The 25,989-nt window shown below is 35.8% G+C and overlaps 1 protein-coding gene across 1 annotated transcript; it reads left to right on the top strand.

Annotated features, from left to right (window-relative positions):
- Positions 1-15,004: 15,004 nt before the first annotated feature.
- Positions 15,005-25,431, top strand: LOC120866570. The gene is made up of 8 exons (XM_040244361.1): positions 15,005-15,011; positions 17,479-17,583; positions 18,168-18,221; positions 18,798-18,902; positions 22,757-22,810; positions 23,456-23,560; positions 24,633-24,686; positions 25,232-25,431. Exons 1-8 carry the CDS (start codon positions 15,005-15,007, stop codon positions 25,429-25,431), a joined length of 684 nt encoding a protein of 227 aa, XP_040100295.1.
- The last annotated feature ends 558 nt before the right edge of the window (positions 25,432-25,989 follow it).

The raw sequence follows: 25,989 nt of genomic DNA, 5'->3' as shown, positions 1-25,989 counted from the left end.
AGGAGTTCTCTTCTATTCCTATTTTTGTTTTGGATGTTGACATTTATCCAGCTCGTTTTTTCTATACCTGATCACTGCATGTAATGAAGTGGTTATTGAAGTGATTATATAGTATTTCTCCTTAAATATATTAATCTGGGGTAATACATTGATTGATTTTTGCATATTAAAAAACTTTGCATTCCTGGACTATATTAATCATGATGGATTATCACATATATTATTGGATTCAGATTACTAATATTTTATTGAAGATTTTTGCATTCATGTTTATAAGAGATTTTCCTTATTTCAGTCTTCATTAAATTTTACTAGCAAAGTTAAAAAAATATGTTGAAGAGTATTTCTTGTTTGAATTCTCTGAAAGAGTTTTTTAAGGTGGCATTATTTCATTCTTAAATGTTTGGTGGGATTAACCAATGAAGACATCTTGAGTCTGAATTATTAGCTTATTGTTGTTTGGATTGTTGGAATTTTTAACTTCCAGTTTAAAAGACTGTTTCTTCTTGTGTCAGTTTGGTAAACTGTGGTTTTCTAGGAGTTTGTCAATTTTATATGAATTTTTAATGTATTTAAATAAAATTATTTAATAACTATCTTTTTAATGTTTGCAAGATTAGTATGGGAATCTTGCTCATTCCTAATACTGGTTACTTATGCCTTTCCTCTTTTTTTCTTGGTTAGTCTTACCAAGGGTCTAACAAGTATTAAAAGTCACTCCAAACAACCAACTTTTCACTATATTAAACCTCTACATTCTTAATTCCTTTTTGTTTCATTAATTTCTGCTCTTTGTAATTTTCTTTGATTTCATTTGCTATTCTTTTTCTAACTTAAGGTGCATGCTTAGCTTATTAATTTTTAATTTTTTTCTTTTCTAATATATTTTTAATTCTGATATATGACAGTTTTTTAGTTATTCAGTTTAAAGTATTTCTGAGTTCTATTGTGATTTATTCTCAACCCTTGTGTGTGTGTGCTGTTGCTTCAGTCGTGTTCAGCTTTTTGTGACCCCATGGACTGTAGCCTGCTAGGCTTCTCTGTCCATGGGATTCTCCAGGCAAGAATACTGTAATGGGTTGCCATTTCCTCCTCCAGGGGATCTTCCCAAACCAGGGATGAATTTTGAGACATGATATATTTTTTAGTTATTCAGTTTAAGATATTCCTTAGTTCTGTTGTGATTTATTTTCAACCCTCAGATACTCCCATGTGCTTTATTTCTAGGTTAATTGAATGGTAGTCAAAGAACCTACTCTGTGATTTTAATCTCTTTACATTTTATTGTATTTTATTTTTCAACAACTTTATTGATATATAATTTACATACTATACAATTTGCCCATCTGAAGTATTCAATTCAACAGGTTTTAGCATATTCATAGACTTACGTGACCATCACCATAATTGATTTTAGAATTTTGTTGTTGTTTTTGTTCAGTCATCCAGTCATGTTCGACTCTTTGTGACCCCAGCCAAGCCTCCCTGTCCCTCACCATCTCCCAGGTTCATGTCCATTGCATCAGTGATGCCATCCAGCCATCTCTCCTTCTGCCCTCAGTCTTTCCCAGCATCAGGGACTTTTCCAATGAATGAGTCAGCTGTTCACATCAGGTGACCAAAATACTGGAGCTTCAGCTTCAGTCCTTCCAATGAGTATTTAGGCTTGATTTCCCTTAAGATTGACTAGTTTGATCTCCTTGCTGTCTAAGGAACTATCAGGAGACTTCTCCACCACTACAGTTTGAAGGTGTCAATTCTTTGGTGCTCTTCCTTCTTTACAGTCCAGCTCTCACAACCGTACATGACCACTGGGAAGACCGTAGCCTTGATCATACAGACCTTTGTTGGCAGAGTAATGTCTCTGCTTTTCAACACACTGTCTAGGTTTGTCATAGCGTTCCTGCCAAGAAGCAATCATCTTGTGATTTCATGACTGCGGTCACTATCTGCAGTGATTTTAGCGCCCAAGAAGAGGAAATCTGTCACTACTTACACCTTTTCCCCTTCTATTTGCCATGAAGTAATGGAGCTGGATGCCATGATCTTAGTTTTTTTAATGTTTAGTTTTAAGCCAGCTCTTTCACTCTCCTCCTTCACCTGACATCAATATGCTCTTTAGTTCCTCTTTGCTTTCTGCCATTAGAGTGGTATCATCCGCATATCTGAGGTTGTTAATGCTTCTCCTGCCTATCTTAATTCCAGCTTGTAACTCATCCAGCCCAGCATTTCTCATGATGTGCTCAGCATATATGTTAAATAAACAGGGTGACAGCAGACAGCCCTGGCGTACTCCTTTCTCAATCCTGAATGAGTCAGTTGTTCCATACAGACTCTAACTGTTGCTTCTTGACTCACATACAAGCTTCTTAGGAGACAGGTAAGATGGTTTGGTATTCCCATCTCTTTAAGAGCTTTCCACAGACTGTTATGATCCACACAGTCAAAGGCTTTAGTATAGTCAATGAAACAAAAGTAGACAGTTTTCTGGAACTCCCTTGCTTTCTCTATGATCCAGTGAATGTTAATAATTTGATCTCTGGGTCCTCTGCCTTTTCTAAACCCAGCTTGGACTCTGGAACATTCAGTCAATGAGTTCAGTCACTCAGTAGTGTCTGACTTTTTGTGACCCCATGAACCACAGCACGCCAGACCTCCCTGTCCATCACCAACTCCCAGAGTTCACCAAAACCCATGTCCATTGAGTCGGTTATGCTATCCAGCCATCTCATCCTCTGTTGTCCCCTTCTCCTCCTGCCCTCAATCTTTCCCAGCATCAGGGTCTTTTCAAATGAGTCAGCTCTTCACTTCAGGTGGCCAAAGTATTGGAGTTTCAGCTTCAGCATCAGTCCTTCCAATGAATATTCAGGACTGATTTCCTTTAGGATGGACTGGTTGGATCTCCTTGCAGTCCAGGGATTCTCAAGAGTCTTCTCCAACACCACAGTTCAAAACCATCAGTTCTTTGGCTCTCAGCTTTCTTTATGGTTCAGCTCTCACATCCATACATGACCACTGGAAAAACCATAGCCTTGACTAGATGGACCTTTGTTGGCAAAGTAATGTCTCTGCTTTTCAATATGCTATCTAGGTTGGTCATAACTTTCCTTCCAAGGAGTAAGTGTCTTAATTTCATGGCTGCAGTCACCATCTGCAGTGATTTTGGAGCCCAGAAAAATAAAGTTAGCTACTGTTTCCACTGTTTCCCCACCTATTTGCCTGGAACATTACCAAACCCCAAAAGGAAACCTCTTACCCACTAACAATCACTCCCTTCTCTCCTCTTCTTCTCAGCCTCTGGCAACCATTAATCTGCTTTTCATCTCTACTGGTTTGCCTGTTCTGGAGATTTCATGTGAATGGAATCATAAGTGACTGGTTTCTTTCATATAGCATAATGTTTTCAAGGCTCATCCATTTTATATCGTGTATCACCACTTCATTCATTTTTGTTGCCAAGCAATCTTCCATTATATGGATATACCACATTTTGTTTCTTCATTCATAAGTCGATGAACATTTGGGATTTGTTTCCACATTTTGGCTATTATGAATAAAGCTGCTATGAATAGTCTCATGTAAATTTTTATGGATACATGTTTTCATTATTCTTGGGCATATTCTTAGGAGTGGAAATGCTGGAACATATGATAACTCTATGTTTAACATTTTGGGGAATTGTAATTATTTTACAAAACAATTGTATCATTTTACATTTCCATCAGCAACATGTGAGGGTTCCAATTTCTTCACATCCTTGTCACTACTTGTTATTATCCCTTTTTTATTATAGTCATCCTAGTGGTGTGAAGTGGTAGTTTTAATTTTTATTTATTTTATGTCTAATGATGTTGCATATCTCTTCATGTACTTGTTGGCTATTCATATATTTCCATTAGAGAAACATCTATTCAGATTCTTTACCTATTTTTCAATTGGGTTGTCTTTTTATTATTGAGTTATAAGAATTCTTTATATATTCTATATAAAACTCCCTTATCATACACATGATTTTCAAATACTTTCTCCTGTTCTGTGAGTTCCTCACTTCCTTGATGGTGTCCTTTGAAGCACAAATGCTTTTAATTTTGATGAAGTCCAATTTATCTATTTTTTCTTTTGTCACTTATGCTTTTGGTGTCATATCTAAGAATATTTTGCCTAATCCACAATAAAAATGATTTATTTTTATATTTCTTTCTAAAGGTTTTATAATTTTAGCTCTTAATTTTGAGTCTATGATACATTGGAAATTATTTCTGTATATGGTATGAAGAAGGGATCTAACTTCAGTCTTTTGCATGTGGATATATAGTTGCCTCAGCACCATTTGTTGAAAAGTCTCCTCTTCTTCATTGAACTGTCATGGTACCCTTGTCAAAGATCAATTAATAGTAAATACAGTGATTTATTTCTGAACTCTCGGTTCCTCTCCATTGATCCATATATCTAGCCTTTTGCTGGTACTTCGCTACACTGATTACTATCACTTTTTAATAAGTTTTGAAATTGGGAAGTGTACGTCTTCCAACTTTGTTCTTTTCTCTGAGATTGTTTTGGCTATTCAAGATATTTTATATTTACATATGAATTTTAAGATTGGCTCTTAAAATTTGGCAAAAATGCCAGCTAAAATTTGATTAAAATTTTCTTGTGTTTCTAGATCAATTCAGCATGTGAGAGAGGGTGGGGGATAGTCACAGAGATTATTACCATCGTTTCAATATTAAGTGTTCTGATCCATGATCATGGGATGTCTTTCCCTTTATTTAAGTCAATCAATTTCTTGCAATAATGTTTTATAGTGTTTGAAGTATGAGTTTTGTCCCTTTTTTTTTTGTAAATTTATTCCTCAGTGATAGGTGATTTGTTCTTTCAAACAAATACTATAGATGTTACTATAGATGGAACTGTTTTCTTAATATTATTTTGGACTGTTTATTGTCATTACTTTTATTTTTAAAGATTTATTTATTTGGCTGTGCCAGTTCTTACTTGAGGCATGCAGAATCTTTGATTTTCGTTGAGGCATGCAGGATCTTTAGTTGAGGTATGGGAACTCTTAGTTGCGTCATGTGGGGTCTAGTTTCCTGACCAAGAGTCAAACCCAGGCCTACTGCAATGGGACCATAGAATCTTAGCCACTGGGTCACTAGGAAAGCCCTTCAGTACTTTTTAAATTATTGATATTTGGCTTTACAATGCAATATATGATCATTTTTGTAAATGCTCCCTATGTGAAAGGAAATATGCATTCTGAAATTATTGCGTACAGTGTTGTCTATATGTCCATTAAATCAAGTTTGTTAAATTTGTAGTTCAAATTTCCTGTAGTCTTAATGCTTTTTCTCTGCTTATTTTATTAACTACTCAATGAAATATATTAAAATATCCAACCATAATTTAGAATTTTTCTTTTTCTCCTTCTAACTTTGCAATTTTAATGTATTTGTGACCATGTTGTTTGGTGTCAATATAACTGCACTACTTTGTTTTTGCTTAGTATTTGTATGGTCTATACCTGCCTTATATTTCAGATATTTTAAATTCTTAAATTTTAGATGGTTAGATCACTTCCTTGCTGAATTTTACCTAACATGTAAATAAGATATAGTAACCTTCTTTATCAACTGTTCAAAGAACACAGAAAGCGGAAACACTTCTGGTTTGATTTATGAAACTATCTTAATAATCTTGATACCCAAACTTGATGAAGAAAACACAAAAAAAGGAAGATCAGTAGCCAGTCTCTCTCATAAACAAATGTGCAAAAATCCTAAACAAAATATTAGCAATATGAATCCATCTTTTTTATTTTTGTATTACTAATAGCAGTTATGATATTACTAACATATTTGTGTTTAAATCTACTACTCAATGCCTTTATTTGTACCTGTTCAACATTCTGTTTTCTTCCATCCTTGCTTTGCTTTTGGGTTTCTATTATTTTTCTTAATAGTTTGGACTTTTTAAAGATTATTTCAGAGATTACAATATATGTCCTTAATTTATCTTACTCCAATTTTGTATTGGGCTTTTATCTTCATTCGAGACAGTGCAAAATTCTTAGATTATTTTAATTTTGTTAATCCCCTTTCCCAACTTATTATTTTGTTTTACATACTTTGCTCCTCTAGAATTACTCATACATTATCATTTCATTTCTTCATATTCTTTCTTGCAGTCCTAAATTGAAAGGGGCCATTGAATGCTAAGCAGGATTAAAGTTTTTTCAACTTATTCCTAAAAAATACTTGTAAATTTTTTTAAATATAAATTTGTTTATTTTAATTGAAGGTTAATTACTTTACAATATTGTATTGGTTTTGCCATACATCAACATGAATCCGCCACAGGTATACACATGTTCCCCATCCTGAACCCCCCTATCTCCTCCCTCCCCATACCATCCCTCTGGGTCGTCCCAGTGCACCAGCCCCAAGCATCCAGTATCATGCATCGAACCTGGACTGGCAATTCGTTTCATATATGATATTATATGTGTTTCAATGCCATTCTCCCAAATCATCCCACCCAAAATTTTATAACATTGGGAACAAAGAGGAATTTATAAGTAGGATTTAAAATAAGACTTATACATAAAGAATAAAAGTGTGAATACAGGAGGAAATAGTGGGATGCATGAAACAAAGTAGAGGAAAGGACTAAAACAATTTTTTCTTATGTCTAAGTAACTGTTTATTATATAAAATGTAATAGAATAGAACTAAAATGTAAGCTGATATCAACATTCTAGTTGAGGGCAGGAATCATAGGTTGAGAAAGCATAAGGAACAGTCTCATTGTTGTATATGAATGCTTTGTGTCTTACAGTGGATGGGAAAGTTGATCTAAAAAATGTGACACTGAGTATGAAAGACTTTACTGGTGAGTTTCTATGACACTGAAATCATAATGCTTTATAATAAATCATATTTTAGAGGCTCTTGTCTAGTAGTCTATTGTTCATATTAATTTTGACATTTACCCAATTATCATTAAAGATTTCTACCTGAAAAAATCCACTCAATCTCTGGTTATCTATGTATTAAAATGAAACCACAGACTTTGTTCTCATAACAAGTTCTATCTATGGTAGAGGTATTATATAGGTCTGTCTTTGCCTGCATGTGAAGTTAAATTTTAGGTAAGCATGTGAAAAAATAAGCCAAAGCCTTGGAAAGTGCAAGATAATATATTTTTGTGTGTGTATGTGTGAACAGTTACATAAGTCCACATAATATCTCCTCTCATAATTATTTCTTTTGGCAATTCATTATCCAATCTGATAACTAGATTTCATTCTGCATATTATTCCCAACTTTAAGAGAGCCCTCACTATCTCAATATTATAAGAGCAAATTTACTTTGACTTCTATTGACACGCTGAATTTCCATATCCCATTTTGCCTCTGCTTTTTAACCACAGATTGGAAATGATGCCATATAAATTATTATAAATGTATCTTTAAAAATACATGCAACATAGGCTAATATCATGTTCTAGTGAACCTCTTTAAAACATTGAATAAAATTTCTAAAGTTTTCACCTGTAAACACTCTGTCTTTTCAAAGGAGAAAAGATTAATGCCAGTGATCTGAAAAATGTTCTTGGAGACATGGGGATAGAAGTCAATGATAAGGAACGTCTGGAACTGCTTAAATTACTGCCAGTTGATGGTGAGCTGCATTTGGGTTACTGTGACCTCCAAAGCATTGAGTTTTATGGTTCTATTTATGATGTTTATACTTTGAAGTGTCACGTGTTTATATTTACCTGCCCCCACCCTACAGCTCTTGCTTTTTATGAACAGTGTCTCTATTTCTCTGTGCCAACTCAAGGACAGAGATCAAATGTCAAAAGAATCCTCTTCCAAAAAATCAATGTTGAGAAGGTAAGATGTTACTGATGATTTTGAAAAGGGGGAGGAAGGAGTGGAATTTACATTTTGTCTCTCTCAGTGAGCATCACAGAAGTCCTCAGAAGAAAGTTTCTTTCTTCCTTTAAGTACAAAAGCTCAACATCTTTCTGATAGCTTCTCAACAAAGCATCTTCTCAGCAAAGTTCTATGTATCCCTGTAAGTAAATCTTATACCAGCTGCCAAGGAATTAGTGTTTTCTGTATTATGTCAGTTCAGAAGTTAACAACACCTTCAAGCATGAGCTTTGTAGCATCCAGTACCAGCAGCTGCATCATGAAGAAGAGCCTGAAGAAACCTGAACAGGCTGCAGGTTACAGTCTTCCACCTGAAAGCAGCATCTCTGCAAAGAGTGCAGAATACTTTGAGTACAAAGATGAGTCTGAGTTTGCAAAGCCTCCATGTTATTATATTACCTGGCTAAACAGCACATTAAAAAGCAGAGATATTACTTTGCCAACAAAGGTCCGTCTAGTCAAGGCTATGGTTTTTCCAGTGGTCATGTATGGATGTGAGAGTTGGGCCATAAAGAAAGCTGAGCGCCAAAGAATTGATGGTTTTGAACTGTGGTGTTGGAGAAGACTCTTGAGTGTCCCTTGGACTGCAAGGAGATCCAACCAGTCCATCCTAAAGGAAATCAGTCCTGGGTGTTCATTGGAAGGACTGATGTTGAGGCTGAAACTCCAATACTTTGGCCACCTGAAGTGAAGAGCTGACTCATTTGAAAAGACCCTGATGCTGGGAAAGATTGAGGGCAGGAGGAGAAGGGGACAACAGAGGATGAGATGGTTAGATGGCATCACCGACTCAATGGACATGGGTTTATGTGGACTCCGTGAGTTGATGATGGACAGGGAGGCCTGGCGTGCCATGGTTCATGGGGTCGCAAAGAGTTGGACATGACTGAGTGACTGAACTGAACAACACTACCCAGTTATGATGAAGGCAAGAGAATCAAGCATGAAACTACTATCCCTTCAGTTTCTGGAAGAGATGAGTATTTTGTGGGTCAGGATGACTTTGATAATGCTGACCAACTTAGTTTAGGCAACAACAGGATTTTCATGTGAACTTTTTATGGCATTCTTCTTTAAAACTAGATTGGCCCATGGTGGATTCATGTCAATGTATGGCAAAACCAATACAGTATTGTAAAGTAAAATAAAGTAAAAATAAAAATTAAAAAAAAATAAATAAAATACAGAAGTGAAAAAAAAAACCAGATTGAGTATTTCCTGTCTGCTTTCCTGGCCACTTCAACTGCAGAAAAGTATGAGGCCATTTCAGGATTTTGCTTCTCTCTAACCTAGCAGATCCTTGTTGTCAGGTTTTCCACCTATTTCCCTGGATATTTTGATGGTCAGAATTGTCTGTGGTGGGTGTTTCTGGTTTTAGGTTTTCTCCTGTTTCTCAGAGGATTTGTTAATTATGCAAAAGTTTGGAAGATATAAAAACTCAAATTTCTGCAGGACAGAGTTCTCTTTATTTAGTGAAGACATTTTCTGGCAGAGGCCGTCCTGCGTTTATGATTCCTCTCTCAAGAAACAAGAGAACATCTGCAGGAAGTGAATCGAGATGCAGAACACAGAGGAATAACCACCTGCTTTTAGAGAAGAAAGTGCTATTGAAAAAGAGAAAATAGGATGAAGCAAATTCCTGCTGTTACTCATTAGGCCACTGACAAGTCAAACTTGAACTGCAAGAAGTAAAGAAAACAGAATGGAAATGTGATAGAAACAAGGAATGAAAAGAATTTATAATAGAATAGGAAAAGATGGTGAGTTTTAGCTCTGTAGCATATAAACTGGTAGTTTCTGTGGATGTGAAAGAGTAAGTAGATCTATTAATAATACCAGAATTTATTACGATGAGCCAAGTTCTGTCCTCACCACATACAATGATGACACCTTATCCCTATTTTATAGTGGAGAAAACTGAGGCATGGAAAGGGTAAGTAATTTGCGTAAGGTCACAAAGTTAGTCAGTAGCAGAGCAAGAATTTGAACCCGGACTCTTTACACCAGACTACCACTCTATACCATAATGCCAACTTTTTTCATTCCTTAACTTCATCATAATTTGAAGGTAAAAATGGATAGATTTATAAAGTCAGTCACAGAGGAAAGTCTGATCCTTAAGTTCTATCTGTGAGTCATTCTCTGTCCTGATTATGCCTTTTCTTACAGGTGATAAGAAAGTTTTTCAGAATAGACTGCTAGCAGCTTTGAAGTCTTTTAAAGGTGGGTAATAAATGTAATGAGAAAGTACACAAGACTGAGATTCTCAATCTTTGTATTTACTTTTTCCTAGTCATTAGATCATGATTCCTCTGCCACCCCTTTTAAATGTTGATGCTATAGTTTTGTTTTGTTTTTTGAGTGTATGCTGTGTAGACTTGATCCCAAGGTCAGATTCAAAGGAACCAGTCCTAAGTATCTCCACAGTTCTCTTTTTGTGTACTTGAGTAGGTCAAGTTGGAGTTTTAGTTTTCATAGTGCTGAAAATACCATCACAATGCACAGCTATGAATTGTTAGTTTGCCTTTCCTTTTTCAGTATAAAAGGTGTCATTCCCAGTAAATATAAAAGTTAAAGAAAAAATCATCACTCATATTGCTACTGCTGAATCATTACCACTCTTTATATTTTGAAGCCCTTAATGTTAAAATAGCAAAAGTTTCATATAGTCAAAATTGCTCTAAAATCTCATTGGAAGACTCCATTAAAAAAACCAACACTCTAGTCTTGATAAGTCTGGTATAGTCACTTTTTCTTCCAATGATATGGAATAGATTGTTATTCCTACAGTTAAGCAATTAGCTGAACTAGCTGGCTTGCCTAAGAGCCATAATATACAAAAATATATCTCATACTAGAATTTCATTGAGTCAAGATGCTCACAGTATGATAGGCCTAGTGGAATTTAGTCCATCTGATGGAACAGTAAATTGATGTTCATCTGGAGTTTTCTCTACTTAAGTGCTTGTGGCTCCTGGAATGTCAGGGAGAATCACATGAATTATTTCATTGTTCATTTATACTGGGCATGTGATTTTAATTCATATAAGTTAAATGATTGTTTGATATAATTATACCCTATTAAAAAAGCATTTTTTCCCTGTGGTACCCATTTTTTGTAACACTACAGCTATGTAACTTTCTGTGGAATGAAAATACAATGGTTTACTTCACAATATCTCTTATCTTTAGATATTTAAATTCAGGGTACTTTTTTATTTTTCCATTTATTGTAACTAAGATTATAATAAACATTTACCTGTCCCCTTTGACATGAGCTTTTTCTGTATTTCTAAAAGTGAAATTAGTGGGATAAGGGTTATGAACATTTTAAAGAATTGTGATGGTTATTGCCAAACCACTTTCCAATAAGCTAATTCCAGTTAACACTCTTACCAGCAGCCAGACGTATTGAGAGCTGAGAGCTGGTTTAACTCATCAGGACAAGAAGTGTTTTTCTTATTGTATCTTTACTGAGTTTTTCGCACATTTATGTCTTTTTCCTAAGGTGGAAAAGTTGATCTCAATAATCTGAATCCAGTTCTGGGGCGCATGGGGATCAGGCTCAGAAATAAGGAACTTAAAAGTGTAATGGAAAAGCAACCGATTGATGGTAAGCATTGAATTTCTAAAACTAGACTGATTTGAGGAGTTAAAGACACTTTTAAGAATCATGAAGAACTTGTCTTAAACTATGAAGAAATCCTGTCTTTTGTCATTTTTATTCATCTGAAATTGTCATCCTGCTCAACTATCAATAGTTTTGAGGGGATATTCACAATGGTTTTATCAGCTCAGAGAATGGCTGGGAGAAACAAACTTGGGAGCAGGGATTAATGAATGAATGAATGAATAACAGAGAGAGCCAGAAATGACTGAGAGAAAGATATCCATAATGGGGAGTAGTGGAACATCCTTAATATTTCTTCAAGTATCTAACAACCACATGTCATCACCATTTAGAGATAGATAAATAAGTTGAAAACATTAAAGGAAAGCTGATTGAGAATAGATGGAAGATTCAAAGCCCCTACCTCAGTATCAGTGCCAGATGTAAGGTTCACCGAAAAAGCAAACAAACAAAAAACCCTGACTGTTTATAAATGGCATTTTTACCACGCTTGTAAGAAAGCATAAGAAGACCTAAGAACTGAATAATATATTTGTCATGGTCAGACACTGTGTTAGAAGGACATGGGACAAACACTGTTGTTTTTCTTACTCATAATGAATCAATCATTCAACAGGAAATATAAATTTAAGGTGAACACAAATAATTTAGTAGAATATATAGACTTTCACTGTGGTCTAGATCACAGTTTTTCTAAGTTCTGTGTCATTGTCTGAATTTTTATGCTTTGTATTACAGCTGATGGAAATGTTCCTCTGAAAAAAGTGATGAGTGATATCAAGGCAGTTACAGGCAAGTTAAAAGTTATAAGATTAAAATCCTAACTCCCCTGTTCCATCACACTGCCTTCCCACTTTTTGAGACAGGTATATCCTAAATTTTATGTTGCTTATTCTTCTTTTGAAAAATCATAGCTTTATTACCTAGGTGATAATGCAACAGACAGAGTGTTTTCATTTTGCTTCATTCGACACTATAAAAATGTTTTCATAAATGCACAGTATTCCCTAATCCTAACCCTAATAACATTCTAACCCTAAAACAAGTTCTATATCTCATTTTTTATTTATGATTTTGTAGTTTATTATTGAGGTTTATTTATTTTCATTGTTATATAAATGTTCTATTTGCAAATATGCCATAATTTATCCAGTCTCCTGTATATGAATATTTATATTGTTAGGCAGGAAAATGAAATTAAAAGGGATCCCAATTGGAAAGGAAGTAAAATTGTCTCTCTTTGATGATGAGGTGATCTTGTTTTTTATATATATATATATATAAAAAACCACAAAGACTCCACCAAAAACTGTCAGAACTAGTAAATTCAGTAAAGTTGCAGAATGCAAAATCAACATATAAAAATCAGTTGCGTTTGGAGTTTGGTATCACCAAAATGATAAAGTAGGGGACCACACTCTCCATCCCTCCGTGAAGATCAACAGTTAATTAGATATCCACCAACAGAGCAGTTCTAGGAGAGCTCAGGAGTCCACTTAAGAAATTAAAGCAACCAGTGGAATTTAAACCTGAGAATAACTATGTTAAAGGGGTAAGAACAACTTGATTTTGCCTGTATCAGCATATCCCCTTGGTGGCACTGTCAGCACATAGAGGGAACTCCCCAGATAGAAAGAGTTCTCCTAGCAGGAAGAGAAGAATAGGGTAGATGACTAGCTTCTCCATCCTTTCAGGGAACTTCACAAAGGAAATTTCCCTGGCAGTTCCAGTGGTTAAGACTTCAGGCTTCCACTGCATGTTTCATCCCTGTCAGGAACTAAGATCCCACATGCCACATGGTTCGGCTACAAAAACAAATGAACAAAAATCACAGGACTTGCTTTGTTTTCATTCCACCCAGAGACCCAGAGAGGTGCAAAACTGAGATATACAGAGACAGCTAAGAATAAAGAAGAGTAGGGCTTACCACTAACAGCAAAACAACAGGATCAGCTTCAGTCCAGTGCAGAGGACTCCTACTTCCAAACACAGTCACATTACAAGGTACTAAGAACAGCAACATATAAATACTAAATGGACACAATTTGGTTCATAAAATGAAATATTATTTAGCTTCAAAAAGACATGAGGACTTCTGTGGTGGTCCAGTGGTTAAGAATCCGCCTGCCAATGCAGGGGATACGTATTCGATCCCTGGTCCAGGAAGATTCCCACGTACCACAAAGCAACTAAGCCTGTGCACCACACTATTGAGCCCACATGCCTGGAGCCCATGCTCTTCAACAGAAGAGGCCACTGCAATGGGAAGCCCATGCACCACAACTAAAGGGTAACCAATTTTCATGGCAACTAGAGAAAGCCCACCCACAGCAACGAAGACCTAGAGCAGCCAAAAAAAAATTTTTTTTAACTTAAAAAGATGAACACGTCTGTTGTATCTATCTTTTCTTAAAAAGAAATTAAGTACTGATATTGTGGATTAACCTCAAAAACATTATGCTAAGGAGTATAATCCAGACATAAAAGGTCACGTATTATATGATTCCATTAATAGGAAGAGGTAATAGATCCATAGCGTCAGAAAGTAGGCTCATGATTGTTAGGAACTGAAAGGAGGGCACAGTGGCTGATGATTATTGAACATGGGGTTTCCTTTACAGGCAATAAAGATATCTGAAACTAGAGAGAGTTGATTCACAACATTGTGAATATACTAACTGCCACTGAATTGCACACTTTAAAATAGTTAATTTTACATTATGAGAATTTCATCTCAATTAAAAAAAATCAACCAGCCACAAAAGCAAAAATAGGAAGATGCAGTGGAAACAATCTAGTCTGATAGGATAAAGTACTTAAAATGACATTATTTGAAATGTGAGCCTGAAGTGATAGTAAAAGGTAGACTTACTTTTAATTGGTGGTATTATTATTTCTAAGATCTCTACAAATAATATACCCCCTATGACCTGCTCCCAGGGTGGACCTCTCCTACAGCCCCTATCCTCCCAATATGTTAGTGAAAATAATATGTGTATGATTTCATTTATAAGATTTGAAAAGAAACAGAGCTAAATGACAGTGATTAAGCATGCCAACTAGATGATAAATGCATAAAGAAAAGCAAGAAATCATTGTCCAACTCTGTAATGACCTATATAGGAGAATAATCTGAAAAAGAGTGGATATATATATAACTGATTCACTTTGCCATGCAACAGAAAGTAATAAAATACTGCAAATCAACTATACTCCAATAAAAAATTTTAAAGTAAGTAAATAGCTCCAAAAAAAAATTTTTTGTATTATAGTTAGTATAGCATAATGCAGTCATTCCCATTAACTTCAAAGACATTGGAATATCTAGAAAAATACTAAATTATATTTAGTAGCCTCCATTTAAGAAAGTATGGGACCATGTGCTACATAATAGTACTTACGACCAATCTACATCAAACCAAGTTTGGGGAAAACAATGAAAGGTGAATAGTTTTAACCCAATTCTGGAACTTTTGTGTTTCCTTCCAAATTGATTTCTAGGTTTAGGTATAGATATATAATAACTGAAACCCAAACCATCATTTTATTTTTACACAAAAGTTCCTTTGAGTTCACTTTCAGAGACCATCCTAAAAATCTCTCATATACTATACGATTAAAGAAAATGTTTCTCTAAATAGAATTGCCTTTAAAATGTTCATGATTCATGTAAATAAAGTCATCTGTGCTTTGATATTAAACAAAAGAAAAACGAAATCATTGTCCAAAAACTAAGGGTATAATTACCTCTTAAGGGTATAATACTGTGAATAGGATTTGAGAAAGATAGCCTTCTGGAGTGGGAAACGTTTTTCTATTTCTTTACCTAGGTGGTAGTTATGAGGGTGTTGTTACAAGTTCAGTTCAGTTCAGTTCAGTCGCTCAGTCTTGTCCGACTCTTTGCGACCCATGAATCACAGCACACCAGGCCTCCCTGTCCATCATCAACTCACGGAGTCCACATAAACCCATGTCCATTGAGTCGGTGATACCATCCAACCATCTCATCCTCTGTCGTCCCCTTCTCCTCCTGCCCTCAATCTTTCCCCAGCATCAGGGTCTTTTCAAATGAGTCAGCTCTTTGCATCAGGTGGCCAAAGTATTGGAGTTTCAGCCTCAACATCAGCCCTTCCAATGAACACCCAGGACTGATTTCCTTTAGGATGGACTGGCTGGATCTCCTTGCAGTCCAAGGGACACTCAAGAGTCTTCTCCAACACCACAGTTCAAAACCATCAATTCTTTGGCGCTCAGCTTTCTTTATAGTCCAACTCTCACATCCATACATGACCACTGGAAAAACCATAGCCTTGACTAGACGGACCTTTGTTGGCAAAATAATGTCTCTGCTTTTTAATATGCTGTCTAGGTTAGTCATAACTTTCCTTCCAAGGAGTAAGCATCTTTTAATTTCATGGCTGCAATCACCATCTGCAGTGATTTTGGAGCCCCAAAAAATAAAGTCTGACACTGTTTCCACTGTTTCCCCATCTGTTTCCCATGAAGTGATGGGACCAGATGCCATGATCTTCATTTTCTGAATGTTGAGCTTTAAGCCATCTTTTCACTCTCCTCTTTCACTTTCATCAAGAGGCTCTTTAGTTCTTCTTCACTTTCTGCCATAAGTGTGGTGTCATCTGCATATCTGAGGTTATTGATATTTCTCCCAGCAATCTTGATTCCAGCTTGTGCTTCTTCCAGCCCAGCGTTTCTCATAATGTTCTCTGCATATAAGTTAAATAAGCAGGGTGACAATATACAGCCTTGATGTACTCCTTTTCCTACTTGGAACCAGTTTGTTGTTCCATGTCCAGTTCTAACTGTTGCTTCCTGACCTGCATACAGATTTCTCAAGAGGCAGGTCAGGTGGTCTGGTATTCCCATCTCTTTCAGAATTTTCCACAGTTTATTGTTATTATTAAGAGTTTGTGTCTAGTTGTCCAAAGTCAGTCTGTATTATCGGTATTAATTTTTTTCATTTCTTAGTAGCAATTCCTATATCTTATAAAATATTTTCTAATAATGATATACTTCAGATGTTCACCACTGAAAAGTAAAAAATAATATCAGGGATAAACAAACTACTGCTCATAGACCAAATCTAGCCCTCTGTTTATAAAGAAAGTTTAGCTAGAACACAGTTACAGTCTTCTTCATTATCAATGGCTATTTTAGTGCTACTGCTGCTAAGTCGCTTCAGTTGTGTCTGACTCTGTGCGACCCCATAGATGGCAGCTTACAACAGCAGAATTGAGTAGCTTATATAGTCTCTGTTGCAGCTACTCAATTCCACTGTTGTAGAAAATCCCATGGATGGAGGAGCCTGGTGGGCTGCAGTCCATGGGGTCGCTAGGAGTCGGACACGACTGAGCGACTTCACTTTCACTTTTCACTTTCGTGCATTGGAGAAGGAAATGACAACCCACTCCAGTGTTCTTGCCTGGAGAATCCCAGGGACGGCGGAGCCTGGTGGGCTGCTGTCTATGGGGTCGCACAGAGTCAGACACAACTGAAGTGACTTAGCAGCAGCAGCAGCAGTGCTAAATAGCCATTGTGTGAAATGATAAAAATTAGGATAATGGTCAAACACTTTAGCAATTTTGGGAAAAGCAGAGCAAAATTAGGTTAACTTTCCATTCTAGTTTGCAAAGCAACTATCTAAATCTTCAGTTTACTGAGAACTGTGGTTTCTTACTCTCAGTGTTATGAAAGCAAGTCTTTCCTTAAGGGGTATAAGTTCTAATTCTCTGCCCACTCTTGACTCCACTAGGCAGATTTTATTGTGCCTTTATCTTTTACCTAGCAGCTGGGGATAATGATGTATGAACATGAACAATTTTATTTCATATCTTTAAGTAGTTAGATAGTTATTAATATTGTCAACTGTACTCACCATTTCTGTTTTTGAAGGAGAAAAAATTAATGTAGAAGATCTGAAAAATATTCTGGAAGGCTTTGGGATAGAATTCACACCTAAAGAATACTCGGAACTGGTGAAAAATCTGCCAGTTGATGGTAAGCATTTCAAACAAGATTAGAACTTTTGAGAAAGGTTAGTCTTAGGTGTTTAAAATAACTTAAAAAAAAAAACTATACCTACTAGATATCCTAATTTAAAAAACCACAGCAAAAAGAATGTAAAAAATTTTAGTGTGACTTTGTCCTTCCTTTGGAAAATGTAATTCTTTCTTTGGGAAACTCTAAATACCAAGTCTATTTTCTTGAATCCTGCCATTGGATACAAAAATTCCTTTTATTATATTTGGTTCCACCCTCAGAACTAAAAGTTAAAGAGAGATGTAAGGAAGAAAGTGAGGATGGGAGAGATAGAAGAGTAGGAGAATGAAGAAAAAAGTCAAAGAAAAGTGAAGGAAAGACATATTGATGTTCCAGTTAAGGTGTTTGCCGCTAATTATTGGTTATACAGCCAGACACAGAACTCTGAGAGTTTTCTTTGTCCATAGTTTCAAAATCACTGGAGGGCAAAAATCAAAGTTATTTCTAAGACAAATCACTTTAAAGCATTTTTGTGAAATTATACCTTTGTTTCAATTTCTATATCCCTTTATCTGTGATGTCCATTGTGCCTTTTCTTACAGATGATGGGAATATATATGAAAATAGATTGCTAGATGGTGTGAAATCTTTCAATGGTAAGAAGCATGATGAGAAGAAAGATAAATAAGATTCTTCTGCCTTACATTTGCATTAATATTATTGTCTAATTATTCTCTTGTGTATCTTACCACCTCTCACATAAACTGATTATTATTTTTTAAGTATACTTTCAGCTTTATTAAATATTGCCAAATATTTTTGTACAAATTATAATTCCACCAGTGAGAAACTGATTATTTTTTATTTGTTTTGAATGTATGTGCTTTTTTCAAATAGTCTTTCCTGCTTAGTAAACTTTGGCTTTTATTAAATTTATTTGCAAAGCAAATCTAAAGTTGGGTCTATATAGAAAATGTGAAGTAAAGAATTGGCAGTAGTTCTGGGCATTCCATCATTGTAACTCACTGGAGAATGAATTTGTACCTTGTTAAGATTGTCCTCAAGACCAAGCAGAAATTACAATTCTAATTCTATTTTGTTCACATTGTACACTTGAACATTTTGAACCAGTGATATTTTTGCGGATAGTCCTGGTTGTATGGAAATTGACTGAAATGTTCTCTATTGGAGAAGTCATTAAATTTCCCTTGTGTTCCCAAATGTTTCCTTAGGTGGGAAGGTTGATGTCAGTAATCTGGAAAAGGTTTTGGGAAAAATGAAAATCAAATTCCCAGATAACAAGCTCAAAGATTTGTCACAAAACCTACCAGTTGATGGTGAGCATCACAGATGATATTAGACCTTTTAAAGAAATTTAGACTTATAATCTTATGTTTGAAAACTTCTGGCACTAAATCTGTTTGGTGATAATATCACTTTTTAAATCTTTGAAGAGAGCCCAGTCCTAACATAAGAGACTGTTTTGACTTAGTGTGTTTTCAGTGATCTCAGTATGCATGATGGTAGGGAGTTTAACCCTTTACTTGAAAGAAGCTGAAGAAGGGCTTATTACCCACAGAGAAGAGGTTGCTAATTTCAGATTAAGTATATGATTTAAATTTATTTTAAAAATCATGTCACCAAGCTATACATTCCTGTTGGAGGGGGTAATTGAGAGAACATGACTGCCAGTTGACCTGCAAACTGGACTCAAGACAATTGGAGGATCCTCACCACCTCCCTTGTACTTAGAACATCTACCGTGTCCACTGTTCCCACAATGAGAGTTGTGTTCAAGGAAAGAGCCTTGAGAGAGCAATGTGTTGTTGAATCCCATCTGGACAGTATACATGACTAAACCCAGTTAAAGTCTCTATATAAACTTTTAAGATTCTGGAGGGCAGTGCAGAGATCTACTTGTCTTGTGGTCATCAAAGGCAAGCCTCATATGTAAGTTTCCTTGCTTAGAAACCTTTCAGCCACCAGTCTGGAGTGGTCTGCTCTTGCTTTGGTCTCCCCCTGCCCTCAGTGTACAGGTGGCTGGTTTCAGATTTTACCTGGGAAGCTCCTTAGGTTTCAAATCAACAATTCCTTTATACACTTGCAAATTACCAATTTCCTTATCCCTTCCCCTGTGTTTTGGCACGCGCTCACATTATTCATTCCTGACCTTATCTCTGTCTACATTAAGAACCTTAAACAGCAATATTTTATCTTCATTTTATTTACTGACTTGTCGCTGTGCTGGGTCTTTGTTGCTGTGCTCAGACTTTCTCTAGTTGCTGTGAGCAGGAGCTTCTCTATTATGGTGCGCAGGCTTCTCATTGCAGTGGCTACTCTTTTTGAGCACCACAGGCTCTCTAGAGCACCGGCTCAGTAGTTGTGGCTTGCAGGCTCAGTTCCCCATGGCCTGTGGGATCTTCCCAGACCAGGGATCAAACTCATATCCCCTGCATTGGGAGGTGGATTCTTTATCACTGGACCACCAGGGAAGTACTCTTTTTATTATTTATTTATTTTAATGGAGAATAATTCTTCACAACGTTCTGTTGGTTTCTGCTATACAACAGCGTGAATCAAGCATGTGTGTGCTTAGTAGCTTAATTGCGTCTCTTTGTGACCCCATGGACTGTAGCCCACCAGCTCCTCTGTCCATGGGGATTCTCTAGGCAAGAATACTGGAGTGGGTTGCCATGCCTTCCTCCAGGGGATCTTTCCAATCCAGGGATCGAACCCAGGTCTTCCACATTGTAGGTGGATTCTTTACTGTCTGAGCCACCAGGGAAGCCCAAGAATTTTGCAGTGGATAGCCTTCCCTTCTCCAAGGGATCTTCCCAGTCCAGGAATCAAACCAGAGTCTCCTGCACTGCAGGCAGATTCTTTACCAGCTGAGCTACCAGGGAAGCCCCAATCAAGCATAAGTATACATATATCTTCTCCCTCTTGAGCCTCCCTCCCTTCCACTTCAGTTTATTAACATTCATATAATGCCCCATTTTAATCCTCTTGCCTAACATTTACTGTGCCTACCTTCCCAGAGTCCAGAACTTCTTGTGTCCATGTCTCTAGAGAATAAATTTCTGGTTTTTAGGGAATGGTCAGAGGGCCGAGAGGAGAAGTGATGGTGGAGTGGAATTTGGACAAAATGGGAATAAAAGAAAGGGTAATAACTAGCAGAGGAGGGGAATGTTGTTAATTTGCCTGTGTGTACTAACTTGCTAGCAGTCCCCTTGATGTTCATTTCTACACCTTACCCGATACTCTGTATCTTGAAACTTTTTAGGATTCTTCTTTGTGAATTATGCCGCTTTTCATTAGTGTCCCCTTATAGGCTTTTTTTAAATAAATTTATTTATTTTAATTGGAGGTTAATTACTTTACAATATTGTATTGGTTTTGCCATACATCAACATATGGAATTTAGAAAGATGGTAACGATAACCCTCATAGGCTTTTAAGTTCCCTGGTGGCTCAGGCGGTAAAGGGTCTGTCTACAATGCAGTAGACCTGGGTTTGATCCCTGGGTTGGGAAGACCCCTGAAGAAGGAATGGCAATCCACTCCAGGACTATTGCCTGGAAAATCCCATGGACAGAGGAGCCTGGTAGGCTACACAGTCCATGGGGTCGCAAAGAGTCGGACACGACTGAGCGACTTCACTTTCACTTTCTTTCTTCCTCAGTTCTGCTGAATTAGTTACCACTCTCCTACTTGCTTTCTAATTTTCAAATGTTTGTGAAATCTCTTGTTCATGAAGATTTCGTCTCCCATAAATGTCTTTTGAGTACATTTATTATTACTTTCCTATCATTTTAGTGAAGTTCAAGGAGAGGAGGAAATAAATACTTGTGGGTAGTAAAAGCATTTTGAAAAGCCATCCTACTTAATTTAATTGATCAAATTTAAATAATTGAATGCAGGCTGAGATTACCATTCAAAAATTGAAAGGTGTAAAGCTTTTTAATCCTCAGGCTAGAGACACCCTCATTATGTACATAAAGAGCAAAGATAAGCATTTGTAAACCCAGATAGTATTCTATTTTCTTCAATGAATCACATTATCTTTCTATACATAATTAGTTGTTATACCTTTGGTGTTGAATCTGTGAAACCAGAACACATTTTCCTTGCTCTCTCTGATAGGAAAGCTAAAAGAAAAATCAAAACCTTTTTCTCACCTAGACTTATTGAAATCAGTAATAAATGAAGGCTCTGTGAGGACAGGAACCATTTCTATGCTGCTCACCGTTGTGTGTGTGTGTGTGTACTCAGTTGTGTCTCATTCTGTGCAACCCCATGGGCTATTGTATCCCTCAGTAACTAGCACAATGAGTGCAGATCTTTGACATCTATAAATACTTGTTGAGTGATGAGAAATAGAATTAACTAGATAATATGTTAATTTAGCAACTACTCAAGACTCTCAGCAAGAATTTTCAGTTGTATTAATCAATAGGTGTTAGCTGACTGTTATCATCAACAGGGAAATTTAATGTAAAATTACACTGTCCTATATGTAGCAAGAGACCCCAAAGCATAAATCTGATAACTAAATGTATGGGGAGAATGTACTGGAAACTACCCCAAAGGAAGAATAAGATTCCATAATAATAAATAGCATACTGTTTTTTTGGTAAGAAAATACCAATAATGTGCATAGTTTCTAGATTTTTTTTTTCTTGGCCTACAAATGTACTACATCTGCAATTCTGGGAAATTATGCTGATTGAAGAGATAATTCTCATTATGTTCCATTCTACTGTTTAATTTGAAAGTGTTTAATATTACTATGGGCAACCCTAACTTGTCTGGATGTGATACAGAATAAATAGACATATTTTTTAATTTAAAGACTCTCAATTCTTTGATTATGTAATGAATATTACTACTACAAAAAAATGCAGTAGATTAAGCTAACTTGGGGATGATAGTATAGGATAGTGTTAAGTGGGGAAACAGGTAGACTTAAAGTTCCAAACTGAAAGTTTTTACTCTTGTTGCTGGAATCTGATATAGTAGATTGTGTAAAGCCACAAGAACAAACCTGAGAAGGGAAATTTTCATATGCATGCACGCAGAGACTGAGATAAGAGGGAGAAGAGAATAAATAATGAAATTAATCTTAAATATTTTAATAATCTTTTAAAATCAGTCTACAATTGTGTCTGTCTAAATTGTGGCTTATTTTTTAGTGTTTGGCAAGACTGATCTGCATAAACTGCTAAAAGAAATAAAGAAAATAACAGGTGAGCATACATTTTGTGAAAAGTTATAAAACTAAAATGCAAATACTCCATGTTTACATACAGATGTAAAGCTGTTTTCTTATTTTGTCATTGATTTTTAACTTCTGTTTTTGTAACAAAGTTGACTCTAATGACATGAAGATTATATTGGATTATGTTTTAGCAAAACATATCACTATTTCTCTATAACAAGTTCTGTATTCTCTGAAACTTTTTTATTTTGTGATTTATTTCAGTGGCCAACTCACCTATTCATTCATTCAAAATACTTATCTCACATCTACTGTAACCCAGTAAATGTTAAAGTAAAATTTTGATAGTAATACAAATAATGCGGTTAATGAAGATAATTCATCTTATAATTCAGACAAAGTTAGAGAAACACAAATTCTATCTGATGGTTAATACAATTTAGATTAGGTAACTGCCTGTACATAACTTAGATCACTTTGCCTCCTGTCTATCCCTTTACCATGAGTTGGGTTAACTTCTTTGAGGTCCTTAAGAGCATTAGAAATAAGTATTTTATTTAGAATTAAAGAAATAACTTCCAAAAACCGTAGAAAACCCTGTACAAGCTTTAGACAGTTCATCATTTGGAGTCAGTAAACAATTCTCATCTGTAACCATTCCCATCTTTTAAAGGAGAAAAAGTTGAAGCCAAGGACATACACAAAACACTAAAAAACCTGGGAATAGAGCTCACAAATAGGGAAATCTGGGAGCTGTTGAAAATGTTGCCATTTGCTGGTAGGTATTTGATGTATCTGTGTATGTATCTCTGTGCTTGTATAAACTTCATTGTGAGAACTTCATAAAAATGGGCCATTCTAGTTTTGTATAAAAATCTAAAACACAAAAATGCCAATCTTTAGCTATAAAGAAATTAGGCCTTTAACATTTAGGTTTCTCATTTTGAAAAGCTATAGCATCAAACCTGAGTCCTGCCATTAAGTGAAATAAATCAGAAAAAGAAAGACAAATACCATATGACATCACTAATATCTGTGGAATCTGAAATATAACACAAATGAATGTATCTATGAAACAGAAACAGACTCACAGACATAGAGAGCAAACTGTGGTTGCCAAGGGTGAGGTGACAAAGGGGAAAGGATGGATTGGGAGTTTGGGATTAGCAGAGGCAAACTATTACATACAGAATGGATAAGCAACAAGGTCCTACAGTACAGCACAGGGAAATATATTCAATATCCTGTAATAATTGATAATGGAGAAGAATATGAAAAAGAATATATATATGTACAATTGAATCACTTTGCTCTACAGCAGAAATTAGCACAACATTTAAAATCAACTATACTTCAATAAATTAAAAAATTTTTTAAATATTACTCAGAAATGAATGATGCATTAATAGGGCAATGTGAAAGAAAAGTCTAAATTAGCAAGAAGGTGGTGCTTATGGTAAAGAACCCGTCTGCAGTGCAGGAGACTCAGGAGGCATGGGTTGGATTCCTGGGTCAGAAAGATCCCCTGGAGGGAGGGCATAGCAACCCACTCCAGTATTCTTGCCTGGAGAATCCCATGGACGGAGGAGCCTAGCAGGCTACAGTCCATAGGGTCGCAAAGAGTCAGACATGACCGAAGTAACTTAGCATACACAGAGAAAGAAAAAGGAGAACTCAGAGTGAGGAAAGAGGTAACATCTGTTTCCGTGAAGAACATGGATGTAGAAAATGTAGGAATATAACTTAAGACAAATTTTTAAAGTATGTAATTATGAAATTATGTTCTTACTACCTTTTTTTTTTACTGTCCATGTAACTCTATTTTACCTTAAATATGTCTTATTTTACAGATGATAAAAAGGTAGAGAAAAATGATTTGCTCAATCATATCAAGGCTTTTCCTGGTAAGTGAAAATCATAATAAGAAGGAAAGTAAAACTAAGACTTGCAGATTTTACCTTAATTTTCAAAAGGCTTATCATTCCACAATAATTAGATCATTGATCTTATTATCCCATTAACCTATAGGTCTCCTTTAGATGGAATTACATCTAATGTGATCATTTATAGTTCTCTGACACAATAAGTTTCATATATACATGTGCAACTTATAATACATAAAAATAGCATTTGGGATTAATATATAAATAAAATTGTATATAATTTACATAATATATAATTAAGTTCCTTCTAAATACACCTTTCTTGAAAACTATAGAAAGGGCCCCTGAAATGAACCACAAATATATTCTTGACTTCCACAGTAAGTCTTTATTGTGGAAAGTGTTGAAGACATTTCACATGTAACCATAAACAGTTTTCTTTTTTTTTTTTTGGTCATTATGCAATAATGGATTTGTTTCATCTAGTTGCAATTGGTGCATGAATATAACCAGCATTTTTTAAAAATACCAGTTCCTATTTTTTTATCACTTCATTCTTTCTTAAGGTGGGAAGTGTCATGTCTCTAAACTGGAAACCATCCTGGAAAACTTGGGTTATGACCTGGAAAATGAGGAAGTTGAGGATCTGAGGAACCACCTGCCAGTTGATGGTGAGCATGTAGTCATGGCTTTAGGGAAACTGAGCTCCTCTCATAAAACTTGCAGATGTGTTCATCTGGGGAATTTTATTATCTCTGATTATTAATGTTTAAATCAAAGATCAGTAATCTGTTAAACAGTGATTCCCACATGAAGGGCTAAATTTTGATGGCAGTGAGAAAATTGACAGACCTAAGAAGCAGGTAGAGAAATGAAACGGAGGAGCACTTTAAAGAAAAAAAAGCCAAAGAAGAAATTTAAAAACGAGTCAGAAAAAAAAAATGTAAAAGTCTCTTAAATCACCATAAAGTTGCAAGAGAACTCCAGAAAATCATCTACTTCTGCTTCATTAAGGCTTCCCTGATGGCACAGACAGTAAAGAATCTGCCTGCAATGTGGGAAACCCAGGTTTGATCCCTGGGTTGGGAAGATCCTCTGGAGAAGGAAACAGCAACCCATTCCAGTATTCTTGTCTGGAAAATCCCGTGGGGTAGCAAAGAGTCAGACACAACTGAGTGACTGACACTTTCACTTTTTACTTTCTATTTCATTGACTACACTAAAGCCTTTGACTGTGTGTATCACAACAAACTGTGGAAAATTCTTAAAGAGATAGGAATACCAGACCACCTCACCTGCCTCCTGAGAAATTTTTATGCAGATC

This window comes from Oryx dammah, unplaced genomic scaffold, assembly GCF_014754425.2.
Source record: "Oryx dammah isolate SB20612 unplaced genomic scaffold, SCBI_Odam_1.1 HiC_scaffold_8, whole genome shotgun sequence".
In the NCBI taxonomy this organism is placed as follows: domain Eukaryota; kingdom Metazoa; phylum Chordata; class Mammalia; order Artiodactyla; family Bovidae; genus Oryx; species Oryx dammah.
This window is presented reverse-complemented; position numbering and strand designations above follow the sequence as displayed.